This window comes from Anser anser (genome assembly GCF_964211835.1).
Source record: "Anser anser genome assembly, chromosome: 25".
NCBI lineage: Eukaryota > Metazoa > Chordata > Aves > Anseriformes > Anatidae > Anser > Anser anser.
This window is the reverse complement of record NC_139746.1, coordinates 3273068-3295230: the sequence shown is the minus strand read 5'-3', so window position 1 is coordinate 3295230 and position 22163 is coordinate 3273068. Positions and strand designations below refer to the sequence as shown.

General features: G+C 50.5%; 1 protein-coding gene across 8 annotated transcripts in view; it reads right to left on the bottom strand.

Annotated features, from left to right (window-relative positions):
* The window catches only part of PTPRS (protein tyrosine phosphatase receptor type S), a 156271-nt gene that overhangs the window by 11441 nt on the left and 122667 nt on the right, over positions 1-22163 (bottom strand). For 4 of the 8 annotated variants that reach the window (XM_083811375.1, XM_083811372.1, XM_083811371.1 and 1 more), the window contains 11 exons: positions 22030-22147; positions 17897-18487; positions 17108-17205; positions 16350-16603; positions 15870-15963; positions 15434-15649; positions 13476-13633; positions 10583-10695; positions 8172-8219; positions 3940-4037; positions 1122-1245 (listed from right to left, as the gene is read on the bottom strand). In XM_083811375.1, coding sequence (XP_083667501.1) covers positions 1122-1245; positions 3940-4037; positions 8172-8219; positions 10583-10695; positions 13476-13633; positions 15434-15649; positions 15870-15963; positions 16350-16603; positions 17108-17205; positions 17897-18487; positions 22030-22147 — 1912 coding nt within the window. The remainder of the gene's footprint in view (positions 1-1121; positions 1246-3939; positions 4038-8171; positions 8220-10582; positions 10696-13475; positions 13634-15433; positions 15650-15869; positions 15964-16349; positions 16604-17107; positions 17206-17896; positions 18488-22029; positions 22148-22163) is intronic. The other 4 variants (XM_083811377.1, XM_083811374.1, XM_083811376.1 and 1 more) reach the window with 2 other exon arrangements.

Below are 22163 nucleotides of genomic sequence, written 5' to 3'. Positions count from 1 at the left end.
CTTGGCTTTCCTTGGCTCATGCAATATTAATGTCAGAAGAAAAACAACCTAGAACACAGGCGTCTTCACAGTGAGGAATGCTTAAAATCCTCTAATGGCAGACAAGACCAATCCAGATTTGTGCAGCTTTTTGGCAGATCACCACGATCTTTTGTTACCTCAGGAGCAGCTCTTCCACTTCCCCCGACCCTCAGAATTACCTTGGCAGAGGGAGATTATTCTAGTAATTCCCTTGCCACGAAGGCTTCTGAATTAACCTTTAAAATCACCAGGGGGCTATTTGCATGTCCCATATCCTCTCTGCTCAGATGATCAGCTCTGGCAATGCAAGACTGGCCACAAATGCTTTATCCATACAGCACAGCCACACATAATATTCAAGTTTCATCACCTCAGGTTATCTCAGAGGCAGCAACCAAAGCAGATCCCCTGTTAAACTCCATCTCCTCTCCACCAAAAGCCCCTCTTATCGTAGCACGCACCATAGCAACTCTGTCAAGAGCCACAAGTTGTGAAATGTAATGTAAATTTTCTAACTGCACCATCGCTCACGTAAGAAGCTCAGGAAACAATTTATGACCTCTCAGGCTAACACTAAACCTTGCTTATTCCTAGCTTTTTTTGGGCCAGCACTGCAGCGGGAGCTGCACATCGTGCAAACTTCACGTCTGCACGACTCAGCAGCCGCATCTTTGCTGTGCTGCTGACACTCGCATTCGTACAATTAGCCCTGTGCCTACTTCTTATTCATCTGCTGTACAGATACATTCCACATCCACCGCCACCCGCTGCCCTGTTCCGCTCTCTCTGAAGCACTATGTGGTCTGAATTCTTCCTGTTCGTCAGAATCGTATCGCGGGGATCTCTAAGTAAAGCAAAGACAGCTTCTTGATAAAGCAGCCTTTGAAATGAGAGATTGCAGCTCCAGGGAACATGTCAGTCACCAGAATTTAACAAATGTGTGGTTTACACAGGTAGCTCTTGCTTGCTACCCCCCAGGGAGATGCTAAGAGAAGAATATAAATAGAGGGGAACAGGGAAGGGAAGAGAGCATGTGTAAGATGTTCCCGGGCAGGAACTTCAGCCTAGCTACCACGGAGGAGCAGATGCTGCTACGGTACCTTCGATGGGCAGCAGGATGACGCGCGAGTGGTCGTAGGCGATCACGTTTGCGTAACGGTTTTTGGGCTTGTTCACTTCCAGGTTGGAGTGCTCCCAGGTGAACTGCTGACCAGGGTCAATGGACTGGAGGAATCGGGAAAGAAAACAGAAGAGTCAGAGGGGGAAAAAAAAGCAGCAAATGAAGCTCCGAGTACCTTGCTCCACGTGGGACAGGTCACGGCTCTGAAGGTCTAGCTGAGGATGCAGCATTCACCGTTTTCTTCCCTCAAGAGCAGATCTTTGCTGTGGAAAAGCCTCAGCTCAGTGGCATAGCGTGCTCATTTCCCTTGGCCCCAAGCACCCAGAGCAGTACCTGAGGCAATTCCCTCTCTGGCATGATGCAGTGGTGGCAAAAGCATCAGTGCAATTTCAGGCTGCAATACAGAGGCCTTGAATCATCCTTGTGCCGTGGCTGTACCGGAGTAGTTACAGCCCTGCGCTACTGACACTGATAAACGGCAGGCAGTCGGGAGAGAACAACGGGGACAATCACATCAGGAGGTATTTATGAAATGATGAAGAGGCTAAATCTGTGCATGGTTAAACTCAACAACAATTAAGAGGGCATAAATATACCAGCGTCTCAGTGAGTACCTGGGAAGGGAGATATTTAAGCGAGGATGAGGTTTATAACCACGGACACAAGCAGGATGTGAACCGCCAGGGAAAAAGGTGGCAGGAGAGGACCAGGCTGCTCCGCGAAGAGCGGAGACAGCGCGGCTCAGGACCGCAAGGGCTCGGTGCCCAGGGTCTCCCAGGTGCAAAGGGGGCTGAAAGCGCCACAGGAGCGTGGCAGGGGCAGGCACCTGCAGGCAGCAGGGAGGGAGATGTGCATCTCCCCGGACAGACAAGGGGTAAGGAACCTGGCCCTGAGGACCCGAATCAACATGGCTATTTCCTAGAAGGGATAAAAGAGTAAACAATGAAACGTGCTGGAGAGAAAAATCTTCTTTGCCTGTCCTGGTGATTTATGCCAGGTTTGGTGATTTTTTTTTTTTAAGGTCCAGCTGTCCCAGATATGGAAATTAGGTTAATTACGTTTACCTCTAAATCCTCAGCCGGAGAATTAAATAAAACAAGGGCTTAATTCCTTCATCATTTTGCAGAGCCCTAGGGGTTTGCCTCAATTGGAGGCTTGGCAGGAGCGTGTTGAGTTCTGCTTCCCGCTGTTCGCTCTCCCTCTCCCTGCCTGCCCGGTGGGGACAGGGCCCCGCACCCACCTGGGCCCGTCCCTTTGAGCCTGTGGAGTTTGGCCCTCGCCAGGTGCCTGCTGCCACTGCCTTCCCCTTGCTGTGCCGACCCCAGAGCTCCCCAGCAGAGCTCAGCTCCGGTGGTGGGGGCAACGCTGGTACAAAAGCGCCCGACACCAGCGTCCTCCCTTGCACTCTCGCTGCCGAGCATTTCTAACTAATGGGTATTTATACTGTTGTAATGTGTCTGTTTGCTCTCTATCCCTCTAATCTCGCCTCACATTCATTTCATTAGCGATGTTTGTTTAGCTCTGGCTCTCCCACTAGAGGAGGTTGTGCTGGAACGAAGCCAGGGCACTTGGGATATTGCATTATGCAAATCAGGCTTTGAAATCAGGATGGAGCATATTACCAGGCTGCTGCTCCCCTTGCACCCCCAATGCGGGGTGAAAGACCCCAGCAGAGCAAACATGCCTTCTGCACCGCGCAGCCCCCCTTTGTGGGCACGGAGCTGGGACTGCAGAGCTGCCTCGCACATGTCGATGTTTGCAAGCCAGACCGGGGAGAAAGCATCCCAGAACCAGCCCTTTGTTCAGAAAATAGCCCCTCGCTCTCTGCCTGTATGCAGAACTAGGCAGTCTAGACTAGTTATTAGTCTAAAAATATCAGGGCGTTTTGTCTTTGAACACCACCACCGAGAAATTCAGTCGTATGTTCAGTCTGCAGTGAAAGCAGCTCACACAGTGACTGCCCCAGCAGCGCCGGGCAGTTGCACTGGGATTTAAGATTTAAGCAGTGCTGATACAGCTGCGGCCAGGAACAGGTTTGCACAGCCCTTGCACTCTGGCAACAAGGAAGCCACATAAAGTAGCTGTGGGGGCTTCAATTCTCTTATTTCCCCCCTCAGTTTGCCTTGGGATTGGCCCCAGCTGTCAGAGCACCTGCAAGGTGGCAGTTTTACAAACTGGAGAACCATTGGAAATGCGAGCCCAGCAGCCACAGCTCTGCCTGGCTGCTCATCTGCAGAGCACACTGGAGTACCCAAACATTAGCAGGAAGGAGAAACGATAGCACAGAAATCCCAGACACGACAAGGAAGGCACAAGTCACCCCGTTTCCTCAGTTTTGGTTCAGTGACTGCTGATCAAGTCAGCTGTGGATGTGACTTACCAGTCATCCCTCCTAACTGAAGCTATCTAGAACCACGTATCTCATTCCCTAGCTTGATCCTCTGCACGTTCAGCAGCAAGACACAGCCATTCTCAAGAAGTCCCCATCCCAGCTGTCTAAAACGTCACCTTCCAGAAATACATTCCCTCCTTCACGAAGGGAGCTCAGAACCCTGTCCAAGACGCCCCCTCTATGGACAGGAAAGTCTCACGGATCAAGTGTCTTCCTCTTTTGCTATCTGGAACTGAACCTAGGAAAACACTGAGCAAGTACTTAATTTTAAACATGTAAATGGCTTTTCTATTTCAACCGACCATACCCTTAAAATGAAACTATGTTTATCTGGATGAGGGCCTGTCCGAATTTCCTAATTTCCTGGCTCTGCAAACCCATGCACAGCACTCACTCTTGCTCATACCTCATACTCTTGGGATAATTTCAGGTTATCATTAGCTTTGAGATGCTCTGTGTGTTCAGCCAGCTCGGAAACAGGGATTGGTGGGTGGCTGAGCATACCTAAAAGACAAGACAGCAGGAAAAGAATCTCATTTAATAATAACTAAAATTCACAACTGTTGCACATTTTATAAGAAAGAAGAAACAAGAAAAGAAAATAAATTACAATGTAAGATCTGCAATGAAAGTAGGGAGGTTAGAAGAGAAGAATTCAGGGCTCGAAATTGTGTCCTTGGAAGTAAAAAAAAATAAAAATCAAGGAAATAAAAAACAGTAAAATGAGTGTTTCCATGATGGCCCCATTTTCAATGTGTAAATCAGAGCAAAACAAAAAGGAAAATCCAAAGAGCAGATGCATGTTAGCAATTCCAATAGTGGACTTAAAATGAGCAAACGCTGCCAGAGGAACCTACGCAGCAAATGTTACAGCACCCGCAATGATCATAAACAAACTCCAACACAAAAGAAGGGAAGGGGCAGGGATCCAGCCACCCATGGCGATGTGGGGCAGGGGGAGGGAATGCAGATGGGAGGAAGCAGGGGAGGCTTTTCAGGAATTGTCTTTTGCACAACGCTGGCTCTGTAAGCTTCTCGGTGAGCTCACGGGCACAGTGGGGTTAACCTTCAGAGCTGCAAGAGCGCAGCCAGGTAGGGAAAAGTCAGGTTCTGGCTCCTCTTCCTGCTCCTGGGCTGCAGAGGATGCTGTATAGCACAGCCTGCAGGCGCTGCTCTGGCCTCGCCCTCCGTTTTCCAGCTGCAGGTAAGGCTGTACCAACCTGGTCGGCCACCTCTGCTGGGAATTCGTTACCTGTGTGACAGGGGGGGCCAAAGATCCTCCTGCCCCTTTCTCAGTCTGCAGAACGGGAAACAATTTGCTGGGGAGCCCGATGCCTCCTGACCCCAGCTCCCCTGCAGTTTTAACCAACGCTAGCTGTGCTCTTACCGAGGCAGAGCTGCCAAGGAACAGACTCGGTCTTCTCTGAGAAGATCCTGGCAGCGAGGGCCACGCTACCCCAGACTCAGGGCACATCTCAGCCACGAACGGGACTGAGCACCAACGGCAGAGCTGTCTGTGTGCCTAAAGGCAGAGCAGAGCTGTCTGCGTGCCTACAGTGCGATTTGCACAACCCGCTCCAAGAAGAGCGGCCAGAGCTCTGGAAAGAGCAGGGATCCTTCCCGTCCTACCCTCTGGAATAGCTATGCTACAAATCAAGGTGGAAAAGCTCTCCATGCTTTGCTCATCTGCATTGGATCGTGTTTTTCCAAAGGCTTCCCATGCTGTCTGCCAGCTGATGCCGCTACGGACGGCAGCGGACAGGCAAGGAGAGCAGCATGCCGAAAAGCCCTGGGCTGTGCCCCCAATGAGAAGGACCGGGGTGGAGAAGAGATGGAAGCCAGGGAGAATTTCGAGCCCCGTGGGTGTTGGTGTGTGACAAAGCAGCGGCGGTGGCAGCAGCATGGTCAGATACTCTGAAATATCAGCACAGAGATGGCAAAGCAAGCATGACGTCCTCAGTTTTACAGTGAGTCCTAGAGAGACGCTGCCTCCCCCAGGCCTGGGGACAGGATGAGCCTGCCACGGAGCGGGGATCTGAGCCACCACTCCAACGTTTTGTTCTAAGCTAACTAGGTGTCTATTTTCAGCACAAGGAAGTGTGGCTGAAAATAGAAGGGCTGGGGGAAAACAGACCAAAAAAGCCCACAAGAAGAACCCCAAGGTGTTCTGGAGGCTGCACTGGCTGCACTCTGTTCTGTTGGCGATCAGGGCAGAAACTCCCCTAGCTCAGGAAGGAGAAGTTCCTACTCTTGCTGTCCTGTAGCCTGTTCCACCTAGAGAAGGATTTCTCCTCGGGTTCCCACTGGAAGGTGGCAGCTATCCGCCCCGCACCCGGCACTGGATGCAGGCTGGGGACTTGTGGAGGAACTGGTCCTCTCTCTGCCCTCGCTGGGAGGGAAGGACCACACTGGGATACCAGAGGTCAAAGCACGTTGATATTAGAAACAGTTCGCCCAGTTCCCGTCCTTCTGCCTCTGAATGCAAGGGCTGAAGAGGGCAGCAAACATACCTCGAGCTGTACCATTAGAGCAGAGCCCAGCCCTACTCAGAACAACTTCTGGCACCTCAAGAAGTGTCTCCAGCTCCCTGTGGGTCGCCCCCTCACTGACTCCTTCCCACCTGGACCGGCAGGCAGCCAGGCAGCTCCCAGCCCAGCTGCCACCCCGACTCTGCTGCAAAAACCTCAATTATTTTGCTGACGTGTGATTAGAAACACAATAGTTTAGATAAAATCCCAAACAACGAACATGTATAAGAAAAAAAAAAAAGCCAACAACAACCAGGAAACCCCATAAAAACAAGCAAGCAAGGAAAAAAAAACATCAGGTGAGATGCTCTTTGGCTGTGAAGTCGCAGAGCAGTACGTGTCCTTCCCTCCAAGCACACGGGCTGCACAGGCAAGGCCCACTGTGCCAGTCTGGAAAGAGAAGTCATGTCCCCTTTGACGGCATTTCACAACTTGCCTTCATAAAAAATTGATGAAAAATCAGTGTGACCAGCTTCTGAAAGCCATTTCTGCCTCTTTCCCGGGGAACATCCTGCCCCCGCCTCCCACCTGCTGTGAGCAAACACAGGCTGAGAACTTGGCCGATGTGAACTTGCCTTGTTTTGCTGCTGCTATGGACAAAAATCTCCTTGTCGGATTGATTTCTAGGATTCTTTGTAATAATAATAATAAAAAAAACCGGAAGCCTCCGCAGTGCTAAACACTTTCCTGGCCAAAATGCCAAGCGTATCGGGGTTCCTATTAGGTCCAGGAGGCTGCTATGCCCAGCTCTGCTGTGCCAGCTGCAGCAGCTTCTCTTCTGTCTGCTTTAATTCCCTAACTCTTTTTAGCCACGCAGGAAAATGGCTCACGGGTCCCTCTGCTCAGCTCCTGGCTACCTGCGGGGCTGCCACCCTGCCACCTCCCGCAGCAGCCAGGGTGGCGGAGGGAGCGCTGCCATGGGCTGAAGGATCAGCGTGGCTTAAAAAACACACAAACCCCTCTGTGTTACAAGAAAGGGGGTGCCGGAGCTGGCAGGTGGACCGGGACAGTATTGGCAGGAGTATTCAGCACCAAAGAGACCGGTATTGGGATTAAAGTATTCAGAAAACTGCCCCAGCCCTCATGTCTCTGAACACAAGCAGCACCCGTGGTTCTTTGCATTTGTCAGCTGAAATCTCCTATCTACTTCCCTGCCCAGCATAAAAAAAAACAAAAAAATACACCACCGCCCAGCAAAGCTGGGATCTTGGCTTCTAATGGGGATGAAGTCTTTTAGAGCCGGTCTCATCTACCATTTCAATCACTTGAATCTCTCTAATCTTCTCACAAAAGACTTGATTCTCTGTGCACCAGCCAACTCACCAGAAACGTCACCCTAACAGCTGTTCCATGGGCCGGAGCCCATTTATCCTTGCAAAATAACCGCGGCTGGATGGCACTCCGCGTGAAACCCACGGGTGTGGAGGACCATGGAGAGGCCTCTGGTCTTTGTGCGCCTGGAACAAGTCGGTGCCAAGGAACAGACACCTGCCACAGATGGGAAATGGCTCTTGTCCTCGGCAGACATGAAAAGGTGCCTGCGTGGCTCTCTCCAAAGAGAGAGGAGGTCGTCAGCTGCATCCACAGTTTCCTCCTTCCCCATGTTACAAAGCGACGAACACAAAACCACGGGCACGCACGCACACAACGCTCACACACTGGTGCACAAAAGATTGCTTTTTGTCCGTGAATAAGGACGAGGGACATTTAGCCAAGCTTCCGAAATGAAACATCATCGACAATGGGGAGAAAAAGAAGCCTTGAAACCCCCGTTTTCCTCCTGACAAAGCAAAAGAGACACAGAAGGAGGGACAGTGTCTCACACTGCTACTGGGGGCTCTGTTCTTGTGCTCCTGCTCCTATCCTCGTCTTGCAAGAGGCCTGTTGTTTGGTACTGTAAAACTGGAAGCACAGTTCAGACAAACAGATGGCACAGAAAAGGGATGAGATGGGCAAACACTGCGGGGATACAGAGAGTTCAGCAAAAAAAAAAAAAGGCAAAAAACAAAACAGGAACAAAACAGAATCGGAAAGGAAAGCGACAGAAGAGGGAAAAATAATTATGGGGGAAAAATGAAACCAACAGGAACAAAAACACACAGGAACTAACTTTCAAAGTCAAACTCAGGGTCACTGAGAGGGCTGCTCAGACCAGAATCTGCAGAAAACAGTAAAAAAATAAATAAATAAAATATACACTTTTTAAAAAATTTCATGCTAATAAAAAAAACAAAAACAAAACAAAAAACATAAATCTAAAGAGGAAAAGAAAGTTATTTTTTGTGCTGATTAGGCAAGGACAGGATCACTAAGATGTGCTGTTCCCTCCAAGTTGTAGAGATGCTCATGCACTCTCCTGTTCCCGTGTCCCCCCCCCCTTTTGTTTTGCTGCTGGGGACAGGACAGAGACCCTCTGCGTGCTGCCCCCGGGACACCTGCCTGGAGAAGAGCCCACAGGCCATTCCTAAGGCACTGCAGACTCAATTCAAATTATTCTGCAGGTCTCCCACCTGCAAACTGCACCACCATCTCCCCGTAATCACCGACACGCTTCCAGTTCTGCATTCCCATCCGTTCCCATTTCCATTTCCAGCCACCTATCGAAGTTGTGCGGGAGGCAGGCGACCAGCTCTCCCAAATCCCTTAAAACCTCATCCTGCTTTACAAACCCGGTAGCACGGCAGACCAGCCAGCTTGCTTTGGCTCGATAACGTTACAGAGCAAAGTTGGCAGCGTCTTTTTAAAGCTACACGGGACAAAAACTGGCAGTCTTTTGAGATCTGCAGACCTTTGCCTAGCGGAGTCTTACTGGCATGCTTGCAGGTCTTAGCTACCTTCTACAAGCCTCTTAGGTCAAGAATTCAGAGGTACAGCATGACCAAAACAGCACGGTCAACACGAGACAGGCTCAGTCATCTACTGATCTCATTAACTGGAGCCAGGGAGGGCCTCGTCCTGAGCTGGCTCCGCACTCCTGTGAGGACAGGGAGGAACACTCAGGGAAACACACACAACAGCACACCCAGCCACTTCTTAGCATCCAGGCTAACCCGGACGGCCACAGTCTTGTACCTTTGCTTTTATCCCAGCATCGGTTTCACGTGGCAGAGTGCAGCTCCTTCTCCTGGGTCTCAGACCCAGCAGCCAACCTGAACGCTCCCCCAGGGAATTCTTGTTTGTACCCAGTACGTATCGCAGAGCCCGGACACTTGCAAACTGCTGCTGAGCTGCAGCTGGGGACCTTCAAAAGAAGTTGCTTATACAAAGGGCAAAACAGCTGGGACAGCAGGATTCTTGAGCTTTCCAAGCAGTGCCCCTCTCCTGCAAGAGCACCTCTGGGTAAGAGCTGATTTCGGGACCCAGCTGCAGTTCAGCTGCTCTGCATTCAGTCCCTGCACGCCAGATTAAACCAACTTCCATCCCTTAGCTGAGACTTAATCTTTCCTAAGCCTGGACTCACACCAATGGGTTGTTCCTAGCTTTTTGATATGAAACACTCAGTTCAGCACTGCCCCAAAGATCCCTGCACTCCGGGCACCTACCAACTTGCCAGTGTCACCCTAAGAAAACTCAGACAACGCTAAGGACAGGACTGGGATGGGAAGGGGAAACAGGAGCTGCAGAAACATTACTAACAAGCACAAAACAGCAAAAATAAAAAACAACAAACAAACCGAAAACAACAGCCAGCTCCCAAAAGCACAATAAACTCCCTTCCAAATCCTCAAGCACCAGGAAGTGGGAAGCAGAGGTGCGTACCAGAGCGCAGGCACTGCTCAGCATCACCACCTGTGTGCCCGAGGACATGCCCGGGCCGGGCTGTGTCACCGGTGGCTTGCAGAGGTGCCATGCAGGCAGCTTAGACATGCACGTACGTGGGGACACCCGTGTGTAGAAGGGAGGGTGCAGTGGGCCTCTCTGGCCAGAAGTTCGGTGCAGTGACACGCTAGCTCGGCAGCTACACTACGCAAGGAGACGCCATCTCGTCTGCGTGAAGCATCCAGCTGCCTTTCTCTGCCCTCACAACCCGCACGGCAGGCCTGGATCCTAACGGGAGTGTTTTGGGGTGTACGCAGAAAGCACCCGTTACAGACGTGGGTGAAGCAGTGTGTGCTGGGCAGCCTGCCATGCTTCACCTCTACCGCCCCGGGGTCTCCCAGCACGAGGCACGGCGCTGTGCGGCAGCAGTGCTGGTCGGGCAAGCTCGGCACGGCCCCGGCACTCGCAGCCTTGTACTTAGCCCAGAATGCACCAATTTAGCTGGATTTCCAGAAAAGCCCTTCTTCCTGCCCCGCAATTGCTGGGTGGAGCCTGCAAGGCCCTTGTGGTTTCCCAGCAAAGGTTTCTTGCAGCAGTCTTGCTTGGCACAGACAAGACTGGAGGTTCCTCGGCTGCAGCCCAGGTCAGCGCTGGGTCTCAAAGGCAGCGGCACTGCAGCAGCCTGGCAGGAAGGGGCTGAGGAAAGGGCAATTGCTCCGCTCCTGCCTTCCCAGTGAGGGAGGCTGGTTTGCAGCTGGTTACCTGGAGTCTGGAAGTTGATGCGCCTCATTTCCACAGGGTCCTTCGGGTGGTGAGGGGTGATCTCAGCGTTGTTCAGGAGGCATTTCGTCCGTGGCTCTGAATCTTTCCGTTTGCTTTAAAAAAAAAAAATAAAAAAAAGACAAAGCCTCTTAGCTTACGGACCTCTTAGTTTCAGCTACAAGGGCCACACTGAGGCCTGAGAATAGCTCCCACATAAATCAGGGCCAGGTACAGCCATGTCCTGAACAACGATGTAAATTACATAAAACACATCAGGAAAGGGATGAGGTTTGGAACGTTTTGTCAGTGCAGTATTTGATGGGATTTTACAACTGCCCAGCAGCTTTCAGCCAAGTCTGGAAGTTTCCCCTTCACACAGCAGGCATACAGATAAGCAACGAGGAGCAGCTGAGGTACCGTGAACTCACACCTCAGCCTCCCCCAACAGCCTCCCCTGAACTCTGCAGAGCTCTGCAAGTAGAACTGCTCCAATTCTGGCTAAGCCACTTTCAGCCTGAAAGAACTAGAGCCAACATAATCATTTGGAAAAGTACAGAATCTCCTGGTCGTGACCTTGGACATAAAGTACTGCTATTTCTCTGTTGGCTTGTTTGGAGTTCTCAGTGCCTTGCTGCAGACAGAGAAGTCAGAGCAGTGGTTTTCAATCTTTTTTGATCTACAGAACCCTAAAATCTGGTTTCAAAACCAGCATAGACACATCTTCTCCGATCACAGCTGTGCCTGCTGCGATCTCTCTCACCTCCTTGCCAGAAGCTGAAGCCTGCTCCAACGTGCCAGCTGAGCTGCACATGTGAGTGCTTCATAATATATTTTGCTCAAAATGGGCTAGGTTAGCTGAGGCACTTTAAAAGTCTTTGCTGACCTGGCTCCTTCTCCTTGAAAAGAATTTGGAAGCAAAGCCCAGTGCTGATCTGAGGAGGTGATAAGCTCTGGCAAGGGAACAGTGACAAGCTGCTGGACGCAGAACTTCTCCAGTGGGCAGAGAACGTGTACCCACACCCCAAGGCTCGTAAACATTGTCCTGGCCCTTCCACCAAGATGGCTGTAGAGCTCCTCACCTCTCCTGCTTGGGTTGTACCGATGCCTCCTGAAATACGCCCGCAGCAATAACGGTAATTGCTTAGGCAGAGAGAAGGTTATTCAGCACATTGTTAGCTGTCTCTTAATGTCATTAATAGCTAGAAGTAGTAGCAAGAGCCCTGCCAGCACTGCATGGGGCAGCATTTTGGAATTACACCACTCTGCAGTTTGGGAGCAGTTTATTTTTGCCGCAGTTCTGAAACTGCCGTTAATAGTTCATTGGCGAAACCCATCAGTTACTTTCAGTGAAAGCTCTCCCAGCCTTGTAAATGGTTTGAAATAAGTCTCACTCTGCAGTTAGAAGCGAACTCTGTTAGAAGTCCCTGGCTGATGGGGCAAGAATGGCTTTTGCAATGGGGCGAGGACAGCTCAGCTGGTGAGATTCTGTTTCCAGCATGCCAGCAGCTCAGGGACAGCCTGTATGGAGCAGTCAGACATGGAGAAAACCCACTTTCACCTCTGACTGCAACACAAATGGGTGTTTCTCTGCTCCATTAACTCAACATTTTATGAGCCGCTTACTGTCAGTGCTGCTCAGCTCGAGAAAGGGCCATTATATTTAGGAACGGACAAGCAGGAGGAAGATGGGATTTCTTTGCTTTTTCTGTCCCAATTCAAATATGGCCCTGTGCTAGTCTAACACAGGGTGTCCTTTAGGAAAGATCTAACAGTAGAAACTGTACAGATACAGCCCCACCACCAGAGATGATAAATACTGTCAAACACACAGCCAGCCCATTAAAGAAAGAACCTTAGTAAATGGCAAATCTGGAGCTCTTACCTGTCTGGCTTGCTGTCCAGGAAAGCAGTAAGTGGAGAGAAGACAAGACAAATGTTCAGATTAGAAAGGAATCGCAGGAGAGGGGAGAAACATTTGCTCAGCTCTAACCCTAGTAACACAGTTGGAAGGTAGAACTAGTCATGATTCCCCAGTTAGATCAGTGCTAATGAGCACCAAAAAGGAGCACCTGAGTCCCTGCTCCCCTGAGCACTTGTGTGTGTCCAGCAGCTTCACACATGCTGGGGTGCATAAGCAAACACACCTGTGCAGATGAAAGATGACGTGGGGTTAATTGAACTCTCTCCATACCAATGTCCCAGCTAAGGGCACCCTTGCACTGGCCAGAGCTGCCGTCCTTCCCCTTTTCTTGATCCATCTTACTCAGCATCTGCTTCCTTTCCTGTCCTCTTCTGCTGCACAGTGTGACCTGTGTGTGCCCCTGTCCCCAACCATGCACCACGAGCTGCTCAGAAATCCAAGGAAAAAGGAGACATTTCCAGGGGCTGCTCACTCTTCTCTCCTGCAGACTCACACTACACCCCCCAGCTGCTGCTCATCTCCCAGTACCAGCTGAAAAGCAGCCTGACAACAGCAGAGGTCTCAGCCAATCCACAGCACAAAGGTGCTTCTCTGCATCGCCCCCACTGTGCCCTCACAGCACCCGAAGGGCAGCCCAGGGCTGCAGCTCTGACCAATTCTTTTGGGGGAGACGGGCAAGTGACCTGACAAACTCATTGCACATATGCCACAACGCTTAGACAAGCTCTGCTTTACTGAGAGTTCCATGGGGTAGACTCTGAAGCAGCAGGTCCTGACAACCCACTATTAATCTTTCCTGTTCCAGCCAGAACCTTCAATTTCAGCATTTCTGCCTCAGGACTCCTCTCTGGTGCTGGTGGGAGGATTTGCCCCCCAGCTGACAACTTCAGGACTGAAGAGAAAACTCCCTTTAGGGGTTATTCCTGGAGACATTGAGAATCGTCACAGATCTGGGCAAGAATCATCTCTTACTTTTTGTAGAGCAGAATGGCAATGACGATGCAGATGATGAACACCACGGCCAGGACGGGCCCGATGACCCAGATGAGCCCTTCCTCTCCATCGATGATTGGCTGCGGATCGGGGTTGTCCAGCTGGATGGGGTCGGAGAAAGGGCTGGCAGCAAAGGTCTGAAAGACACGGAAGATTGTGGAACAGAGTTCAGAGAGGGAATGGGGGCTGAAAACAGTGGCTAAACATTACGGAAGAGAAATTGCTATAGAGGATGTGGGCTCTCTGACGCACAGCCTAAGTGATAACAGAGAAAATAACCTCTGCAACCTACAGGAAAAACAGGTGTCTGTGTCCCTGTGACAGGTCTTTTCCTCCTCCAACACTTCAGACAAGACAGACCATTAAAAGACAATATTCACATGATGTTTTAGGCTGGCTCATGCCTGTGGCTCACCTAATCTTATAGCCAGGAAGGGGATTTTAAAAAAAAGTTGACTGTGCCTCTGTTCCAGCACATCCCAAAGACCTCTCCGTTTCCACAATCACACAAACACTTCTGTCAAGTTCTCGTGTCACCATCTGGATTTTGTCAGTCAGATGGGATTACAGAGGAAGAGGGAAGGGATTGAACCAAAAAATAGTGCTTAGAAACAGTCTGGTCTGGTGACTTAAAAAAATCCCTTACAATTAAACATTAAAAAAGAGAATGTCACCTCTGCTCTCTCTGCAATGAACTGTGCTCTTGAGAAAATCACATTCAAACCCACCAGAGTCCTAACTAACAAGCATTGCTCACTCGTTCTCATGAATGCTACAATCTTCTAGCATTCCTAGGAATGATGCATCCCCCTTTTCCACAGAGACTGCAGAAAATGAAGTGCACCAAGGAGAACTGGTAAGCCCTGGTACAAGTGTAAAGTGGGACAGGACGAGAACAGGAGATTTGGGCTCGGGGTATTTGAAACTCTACCAGCTCTTAGTAAGACTGAAATTCTGCTACATAGGAGGGAGCTGCAGTGATTCCAGGCTGTCGTGAGTGAGTGTGCAGTACCTTGTTCTAAAGAAGAAATTACCACAAGCTGCAGTAATCCGATTGAGAAACCCATTCACAGGCGTGTCAGCCTAATCCTTTAATATCAAACACACAACTAAATATTTATTTGGAAAAAAAACACTCTGAAAACCCTTAATTTCAAATAGCCCCCTGCTATTGCAATCCCCCTATTCCATAGGGGGATTTAAAAACAACAAAGAATTAGACTGCTTCCTATTGTTCACGAGGAAGGACAGGTAAATATTAAAAGAGTTGTTTTCATAAAGCCAAGCACAACATCACTGAAATCAGCTGAGGTACTGAAGTGGTAAAATGAGCGGAGAGCACATCTACTTTTCCAGAAAAAAAAACCCTCTCCCCTTTCTGCATGACAGGGAACTTAGTAATAACCAGGACATGTGACACGCTGCTCTCAAAGCAGGACGTCTGGGGTCACTGCCCTAAGGAATACAGGGACAGCCTTTACAAGAAATTACTCTCTGTAAAGGGGTTTGACCAAGGGATCTCTGCACTTGAGTGTACTCCTGAGCTCAGGATCCCCCATTCTGAACTCAAAGCTGGAGCCACAAATGTAGCAAGCCCTGCCTAAGCAGACGGGCAAAACGCAGAAGCAGCGCGCCAGCTGCTTGTGTTGTTGTCTGCACAGAAAAGCACATTTGCTGTACGCAGACACAAGCACAAACAGCTCTGATAGCCGCACGCAAAAAGCTCTGCAGCTGGACTGGCAGGCCTTTGCAGAGAAAAAAACAACCCTCGAGCCCTGGCATCTGGTGGAAGAGAGTTACAGAGAATGCCAGGAGGGCACAAGACCTGCTGGCAGCTCACAAGAGAGTTGCCCCTGCAGCTGCTGTCTCTGGTCGATAATGGGGACAGCAGGGTCGCGAGCATCTGAGGAGGGCAGGGGAAAGCAGGCGGCACTCACTGCCTCGGGTTCCTGGAGCACCGCCAGGATGAAGATTACGTATTTCTGCCCTGGTTCCAGGGCTCTGTTCTCGAAGTTGTCGTAGTGCTTCATGTCCCCCAGGATGAAGTGGGAAGGGAGGGAGCGAAAACGGGCAGCGATGTAGGGCTTGGGGAAGTCCAGCTGACGAGAGTGACGCAGGCTTCGGCGTCGGAGCCTGGCAATGTCCTGAACGAGCTGGTGGAAGCAAAGGAACAGCGTGAGAGCCCTGACGCCTTCAGCTCCTTCAGGGGAACAGGGAGGAGGGAGAGCCAAACTATGCCACTGAAACGTTAGCTACTCAGAACAGGGTTAACATGCCCCAAACCCACCCTTCCCAGGATCTCAGGTCACCATAACGTCCACTACAGCTGTTTGCTCTCTCCCTACACCTGGCTTCAGTCTCACCCACACTCACCTCCTCCAGGTCCATCTCCTCAGGGCTGCCCAAGGGGTTCAGGAACTGTCCTCCACGGGACTTCCTTAGAGGCACCACCACAATGTAGTAAGCCCTAAGAGTTGGGAATAATCCGAAGAAATAGGAGGACTGAATCTCCTTCTATCAGCCACAGAAGAAGAGATTGCACACACTGATGGTGGGAGGCTAGGTTTGCCCACACAGCCCCACTGACCAACCCAGCAAGCCCCTTATTTGTAATTTTGCACAGTTGTTGTTGCTGCTTTTGGATTCAGTGACAGCCCCATGTAAAATGCCTCCCTTTGGATTCCTGTGGCAACCCGTTAACCCTGGGAAGTGGCTTCCAAAGACAGGACTCAGCAAGGCTGAAAACGCAGGGAACACACTCTCTGCCACTGTCCTTGCTGGTTTGTGCTATGAACTCTGACACCCCGCACCATGAAGTGAGCAGACCAAGTCTGTACTTTATCAGAAACCTACTGGACAGGCACGGAGCTCTTTACATCTGGGAGAATCACCACCACGTTTCCATCAGCATCGGGCTTGTGGGTCACCTCTGGCTTCCTGGATAACATGTCAGCAGCAGTCCAGGCAGCCACGTTCTGCTGCAGGCCGCCCATGCTATTGCCCCGGTTCATGAGAACAAAGTTGTAGAACGTCCGGGGCTTCAGGTTGGTGATGAGTTTCTTGGTGGTGCGGCCGTCCACATCGACATTCAGCCCGTTATACTGGATCTGTGGGAGGTGAAGAGGCAGCAAAGATGTACCATGAGCAAGAAGGATACTGCTTCTTGCCTTTCTCCTTTCTCCTCTTTGCTTTGGTTTGCAGGGAACATAAAGGTGCTTGGCTGGGCTGTGCTCCACGCAGCTCTGCCAGAGCTGGTGCAAACAGAGGAATAGGAGCTAGGTGAGTTTCTGTGCTGCAGTGTACCCAGGCATAAGGCAGACACAGGACAAGGCCTTAAAGCTTCTCTGAGAAGAGAAATTTGGATCTGGAAATGGGAAAATTGTGGTAACTTGCCCAGGGAGGTAGTGGTTTGGTAATAGAGGCAGGAGTGCAAGCCAAGAGGCCTGATTTCAAGGAGCGCACCTCCTTGATCTAATGATTAACCATTATCTGCCCATATCTGAGAACTGGCTCCAGAATTTGTGGCTCTTATAATCTATTATTCAAACCAACAGACAAGACTCCCAGGAAATTGAGAAGGAACACAGTTCTGACTTCTCCCTTCCACTTGCCTTGTATGGGGTGGGAGAGTTGTAATTCTCAGGAAACTCCCAGCTCAAAAGGACAGATGTCTTTGTCACCATCTTCACCTTGAAGTTTTTGGGTAAAACTGCTGAGAGAAAAGTGAGGAGGAAGGGGACAGAGGAGAAGAAAAGGCAGCAGAGGGAAGGAATAGTAAGAAAGAGAAGGAAGACAACGTCAGGCACTGGCAAAAGGGTCTGCCAGTTTGGGTCTGGCTGCTGCTGCAGGAATGGAAGGGCTTGCTCCCTCCTCCACACTTTGCTTGAGTTTTGTCAAGGTCCATCTCCCGGTGCTCCCTGTCCCCTTGTCTAACCCTGGGGAAGGGTGAGGGAGGGTGCTTAGCCTTGCCCTCACCCTGCCCGTGCTCAGTGCACACTACGGGTCTGGGTGGCTGCTGCAGGAACGAGGTGCTGGCTTTCTGAGCATGCTCAGGTGAGGAAACCCATCCCAGGTCACATTTGAGGCTTTCTGATTTTTCTTGTTTTCTTTTGGCTGTTTGCAAAAGCTGAAGAAAATGCTCTTCCCACCTGTATAGTGACTGGCACCCCACTTCAGGTGCCAGTGAAAGAAGGGTGTCCGGACTTAACTTAGAAGAAAGCGGTAAAAGGGACTTACCTGGCACAAGGCAGAGAGGAGCGGAGGGACTGAGTGTGAAACCAGAGTGCTTTGCATTTACTCACGAGCCTGGCTGAGCCTGGCTTGACCTCTCCAACTCTCTGCCTCCTGGCACCAGCCCCGGTTACAAGGAGAGAGAGGGAGGAGAAACCGGTAAGTCCTACCTTGATCCAGCTGGAACGTCCGATACTGGACAGTCGGGCTGTATGGCCCGGGGCCTTTACTGGTGTGAGCACGGATTTTAACATCATAGGCGGTGTTGGGTTTGAGGCCGTTGAGGGTGTACGAGTTCTCTGGGGAGGGGGGCAGGTCTTTTTCCAGGGGGTTGCCGGGAGAACCGGCTTCCCGGTAGGCCACGGTGTATTTGACGATGGCTCCGTTCCTCTCGGCCAGCACGGGGGGGAGCCAGCCAAACTGGACCGACATGGAAGTGATGTTGCTCGCCTCGAGGATTTGGGGGTAACCCTTGGGGATGTCTTCAGGGGTGGTGAGTTCCTGCACAGCTTCCTCCCCAAAGCCAGCCCGGCTTTTCACGGCCAGCTTGAAAACATACGTGGCGCCCTTGTGGATGCTGGGAGCAGTGTACTTATCCTCCAGGGCTGTGAACTCCAAGGTAGCCAGGGGGTCGACATCCTTGCGGCCAAACTGGAGCCGGTAGCCCATCACCTGGCCTTCAGCATCCAACGGAGGCTCCCATTTCACCAGAAGAGTATTCTCCTCTGTCTGGTGCACAGACAGGATGGGTTTCCCTGGGACTGGGAGAGAACAGAGACACTTTCAGTCAAATGTGGGACATGGTGGCTGGTGAGGAGATTCAGAGACCCTTGAGCTACAGCACAGGTTCCTCGAATCAGTGGCAAGGCTTCGCCTTGACTCTGTGTGCTTCGCTGTCTCACCCTGCAAACCTGGCTGCTGCTACCCACCCACTACAGGTAGATGGTCTCTGTCAAGTTTAGGAGATGAGATGCACTGCCAGTGTGTTACCTGTGACGCTCTTACTTATTTCTGGATTTATTTTTGCTCCCTTTCCTCAGGAAGGAAAGGTGAGCACTGCTTCTCTCTTATCACTGGACCAAATACTTCACCACAGCTGGGAAGAACAAACTCAGGAGTCCTGAATCCCAGCCCCCTGCCCTAAACACCCGAGCAGATTGCTTTGCAGGGCAGGGAAGAATTAATGCAGGAGTTCCCCAGACTCCTGTCCTCCCGCTCCCTCTCTCTCTCCCTCACACAGCACAACTCATGCAGAAAGAGACTGGAACAGATTGGCTCGGGCTGGGAAGGCCAGAGCAGCTGCGGGTGAAGTAATGAAGGATGGGAAAGGAAGTCTGGGCAGCCTCAGGTCCTGAGCAGCAGGCACAAGGCCAGATGAAGCAAGTCTGGCAGGCATCTGATCACCCAGTTGGGTACAGAAAGAAGGAAGCACACAAAGAGTCGGAACAAGAGCCCAAAATCTGTGCAAGGCAGAGGGCAGGAAGAGTTGCTGCTTGCACTATGCACTTTCTCTCCTCTGCGGGAAGGGAAAGGACATCCGAGTGTTGGTATCTTTTCAGCTAGCTCCCTCCTCATCCTGTCAGTTAGTTCCTCCATGTTCGGGGAATATTGCAGGAACTCAGCAGTGCCTCTGTCTAATGAGCCTTGGCACAGCCTGACTGCAGAGCAAGCCCACAGCCACAGTTAAATGACACGCGTAGGCCCAGAGGTTTCTGAAGCTGGAGAAAGCAGAGCATTAATTCCAGCAGCTCACGCGTCATTTACATTCACTCCACTATTAGGGATCTAATTTCCTTCTCTGAGCCTTGGTGTTTCTTCTGGTTGAACAGGAAAAGGAAAGAGAATGGAGTTTAGGAGCGAGCACGAGTCTGACTGCAGGCTGGCAGGCTGAAAGCTGGAGTGCAGCTACCAAAGGGAGCAGGAGGGAGCCGGCAGGGAAGGATGCTGCGTGTCAGGGATCTTGGCAAAGTCAGACTGGGGAAACCACTCCGCCCGGTGTAGCGACTGACATCTGACCACAGGGATGAGGGGTTGTCTCTGAAACAAATGCTTTATTCATTGCGAACTGCCAAAGAATGCCTAGGGAACAGTTCCGGGAGAGCCTCCCTCGGAAACGCCGAAGAAACACATTACAGAGAAAAACAATGCCGTTACCTTTACATTTTGGGTTTTATCACAAACGTTACTATAATCAGCTGAGCTTGAAAATATTACATTTGCACAACAAATATTCTTTGGAGAAAGGTGAGAAGAAAGCAGGGGGAAATGTTTTATTTTGCAATTGGTTTGGACAGTAAAGGAGAAAATTGGATGTATTACTGTATTTAAATTCAGCCCCTAGCCCTGAATGATAAAGAAAGAAATCTCTCTTCTCAGAAGGTATATTGACTCAACACTGCACAGAAGATAAGAACGTTACAGAGCCATTTGAAAGTTTTTTCTTTCTTTTTTTTTAAATAGCTATTTCAAGTTGGGGGAAATTGAGTTTTGGGTAATAGCCGCTGTGCTGGAGAAAACATCCCTCTGTGAGTGATCACCTGCACTGCAAATCCTAATGGGGAGAGATGAGGGAGGTTGACAAGAGAGTGACAAGGGAATGAGGGAGGGAGGGCAGAGAGAGAAAGGCTCGAGGAGAGAAAAATGAAGAAGGTAGAGAGCCTCAGGAAAAGAAGGAAACAAGAGGAGAGAACAGAGAGTGAGAAGAAACATGGGCAAAGCCAGAGGGGGATGGAGAAGAGAGTGAATGAAGGAAAAGGCTTCTGACAGCACACTGACACTACAGGGTGTGAAGGCAGGAGTTTGGATGCTGTCACCTAAATGTACCCTGCTCTAACATCTGTGTCCTGGAAAACAATCTTGTTCTCTTATGTGCCATCTCTTAACTAAGCAAGAAACACAAGAGGGGAGAGGAGGGCTGAATTCTCATTCACTTCTCTGAAGATGAGAACATATAATGGGATGAAGATGTGAGTTGGGACAGAGAAAAAGACAAGGGCATGGAGGGCAGCTGCTGCTCCAGCGTTGTGTATTTCAGGCCAGTGCTCCTGAGCCCTCTCTGTCCTGTGCACTGAGCTGAGTGTCTGTGCTACCTCCAGAGCCTGAACAGAGGTTTCCAGGTTAATTGCATCGCTCTGACCAAAGGCAGAGGCAGAGAACAACCTTCTCCCAGGAACAAGAGATGATGTCAGTTATGCAGCTGCTACAGGAAGGGTGAAGATGACTGCCCCAAAACTAAGAAAACGAATAATCATCAGCCAGGGATGGGACGGGACTAGACAACGAAAAGAAATGACAAGGGGAGAAAGCCATCATCTGGCAGCATGACCAAGAGTGTGATGGGGTGAGAGAAGATAACCACAGGCCAACAACAAACGGGCTGAAGGAGGGTCAAATCCAGGTGTGGGCACAGCAGTCTCACTCTATGGCACAAAACCTTTCCCCTACTGCACAGCAAAGGTCCAGCTGTGAGAGCACTAACCACGGGAGCACAGATGCTGAGAGGACAGGTGGAACACAGACCTCTGTTTTCTGCCTGCAGCACAACTGTGTGGAGGAACAAGGAATACCTTGTTGCCCTTTGTCATTTCCTTCTTCTGGCCCAGACATCCTAGCCTGACATCGTGTCCTCTGCACTGAGGCTGACAGACACTGCCATGAAGAATAGGGCAAAGGGAGGGATGAGTCTAGATGGCATGTGCAGAGTGAGCCCAGGTTGCAGAAATTCTTGCAAGAAAAGGTCAATCCTGTCAGTCCTTTTTTTCCCTACTGATCCCTACTCCTAGGCAAAGAGGGGACTTACGTTCAGACATGATACTAAAAGAAAAGAAGACTGGGGAGTATAAGCCTTCACTGCCTCCTTGCTGCTTTTCAGCTCTTTTCAAGTTAACACCATGACAGCAGGCCTCTGGGTCTTCTGTTCCCCAAGGTACCTCTGTGTGCAGCCATCAAAGCCGGGGTCTCTCAGTGTCACCATACAGGTCAGACTGGGCAAAGATTCTCTTACTTCTGGTACTTCTGGAATTTACAGTACATAAGATTACAAGCACTGAATTTGTCCTCTGTTGCATTTCTGTATGTATGGGGCTTTCTGCAGCACTGGAGAGAAAATTATTTCATTTAGTGAAGGCTACCTGCCAGGAATGAAGGGTTTTCTGCCTTATTAGAAATACTTTTTTCTTCAGGGGCAGCATGTTGTTTGTTGCAAGTCTGTCCTCTTTGTGAGGAGAGTGGGATGAAAGGAGCTTCTTGGCTTCAGGGCGTTAGGAAACTGGTGAATCCTAACAGGTCAAGAAAAGGCTCTTACCTGCACCCTTAGTGGTGACCACTTTGGGTTTGCTGCGAGCACCATCTCCCTTCATGGTGTAGGCGGCTACGGTAATGGAATACGCAGTCTCAGGCTGGAGCCCAGCAATGATCATTTCCTGTTTGCGAGATTCC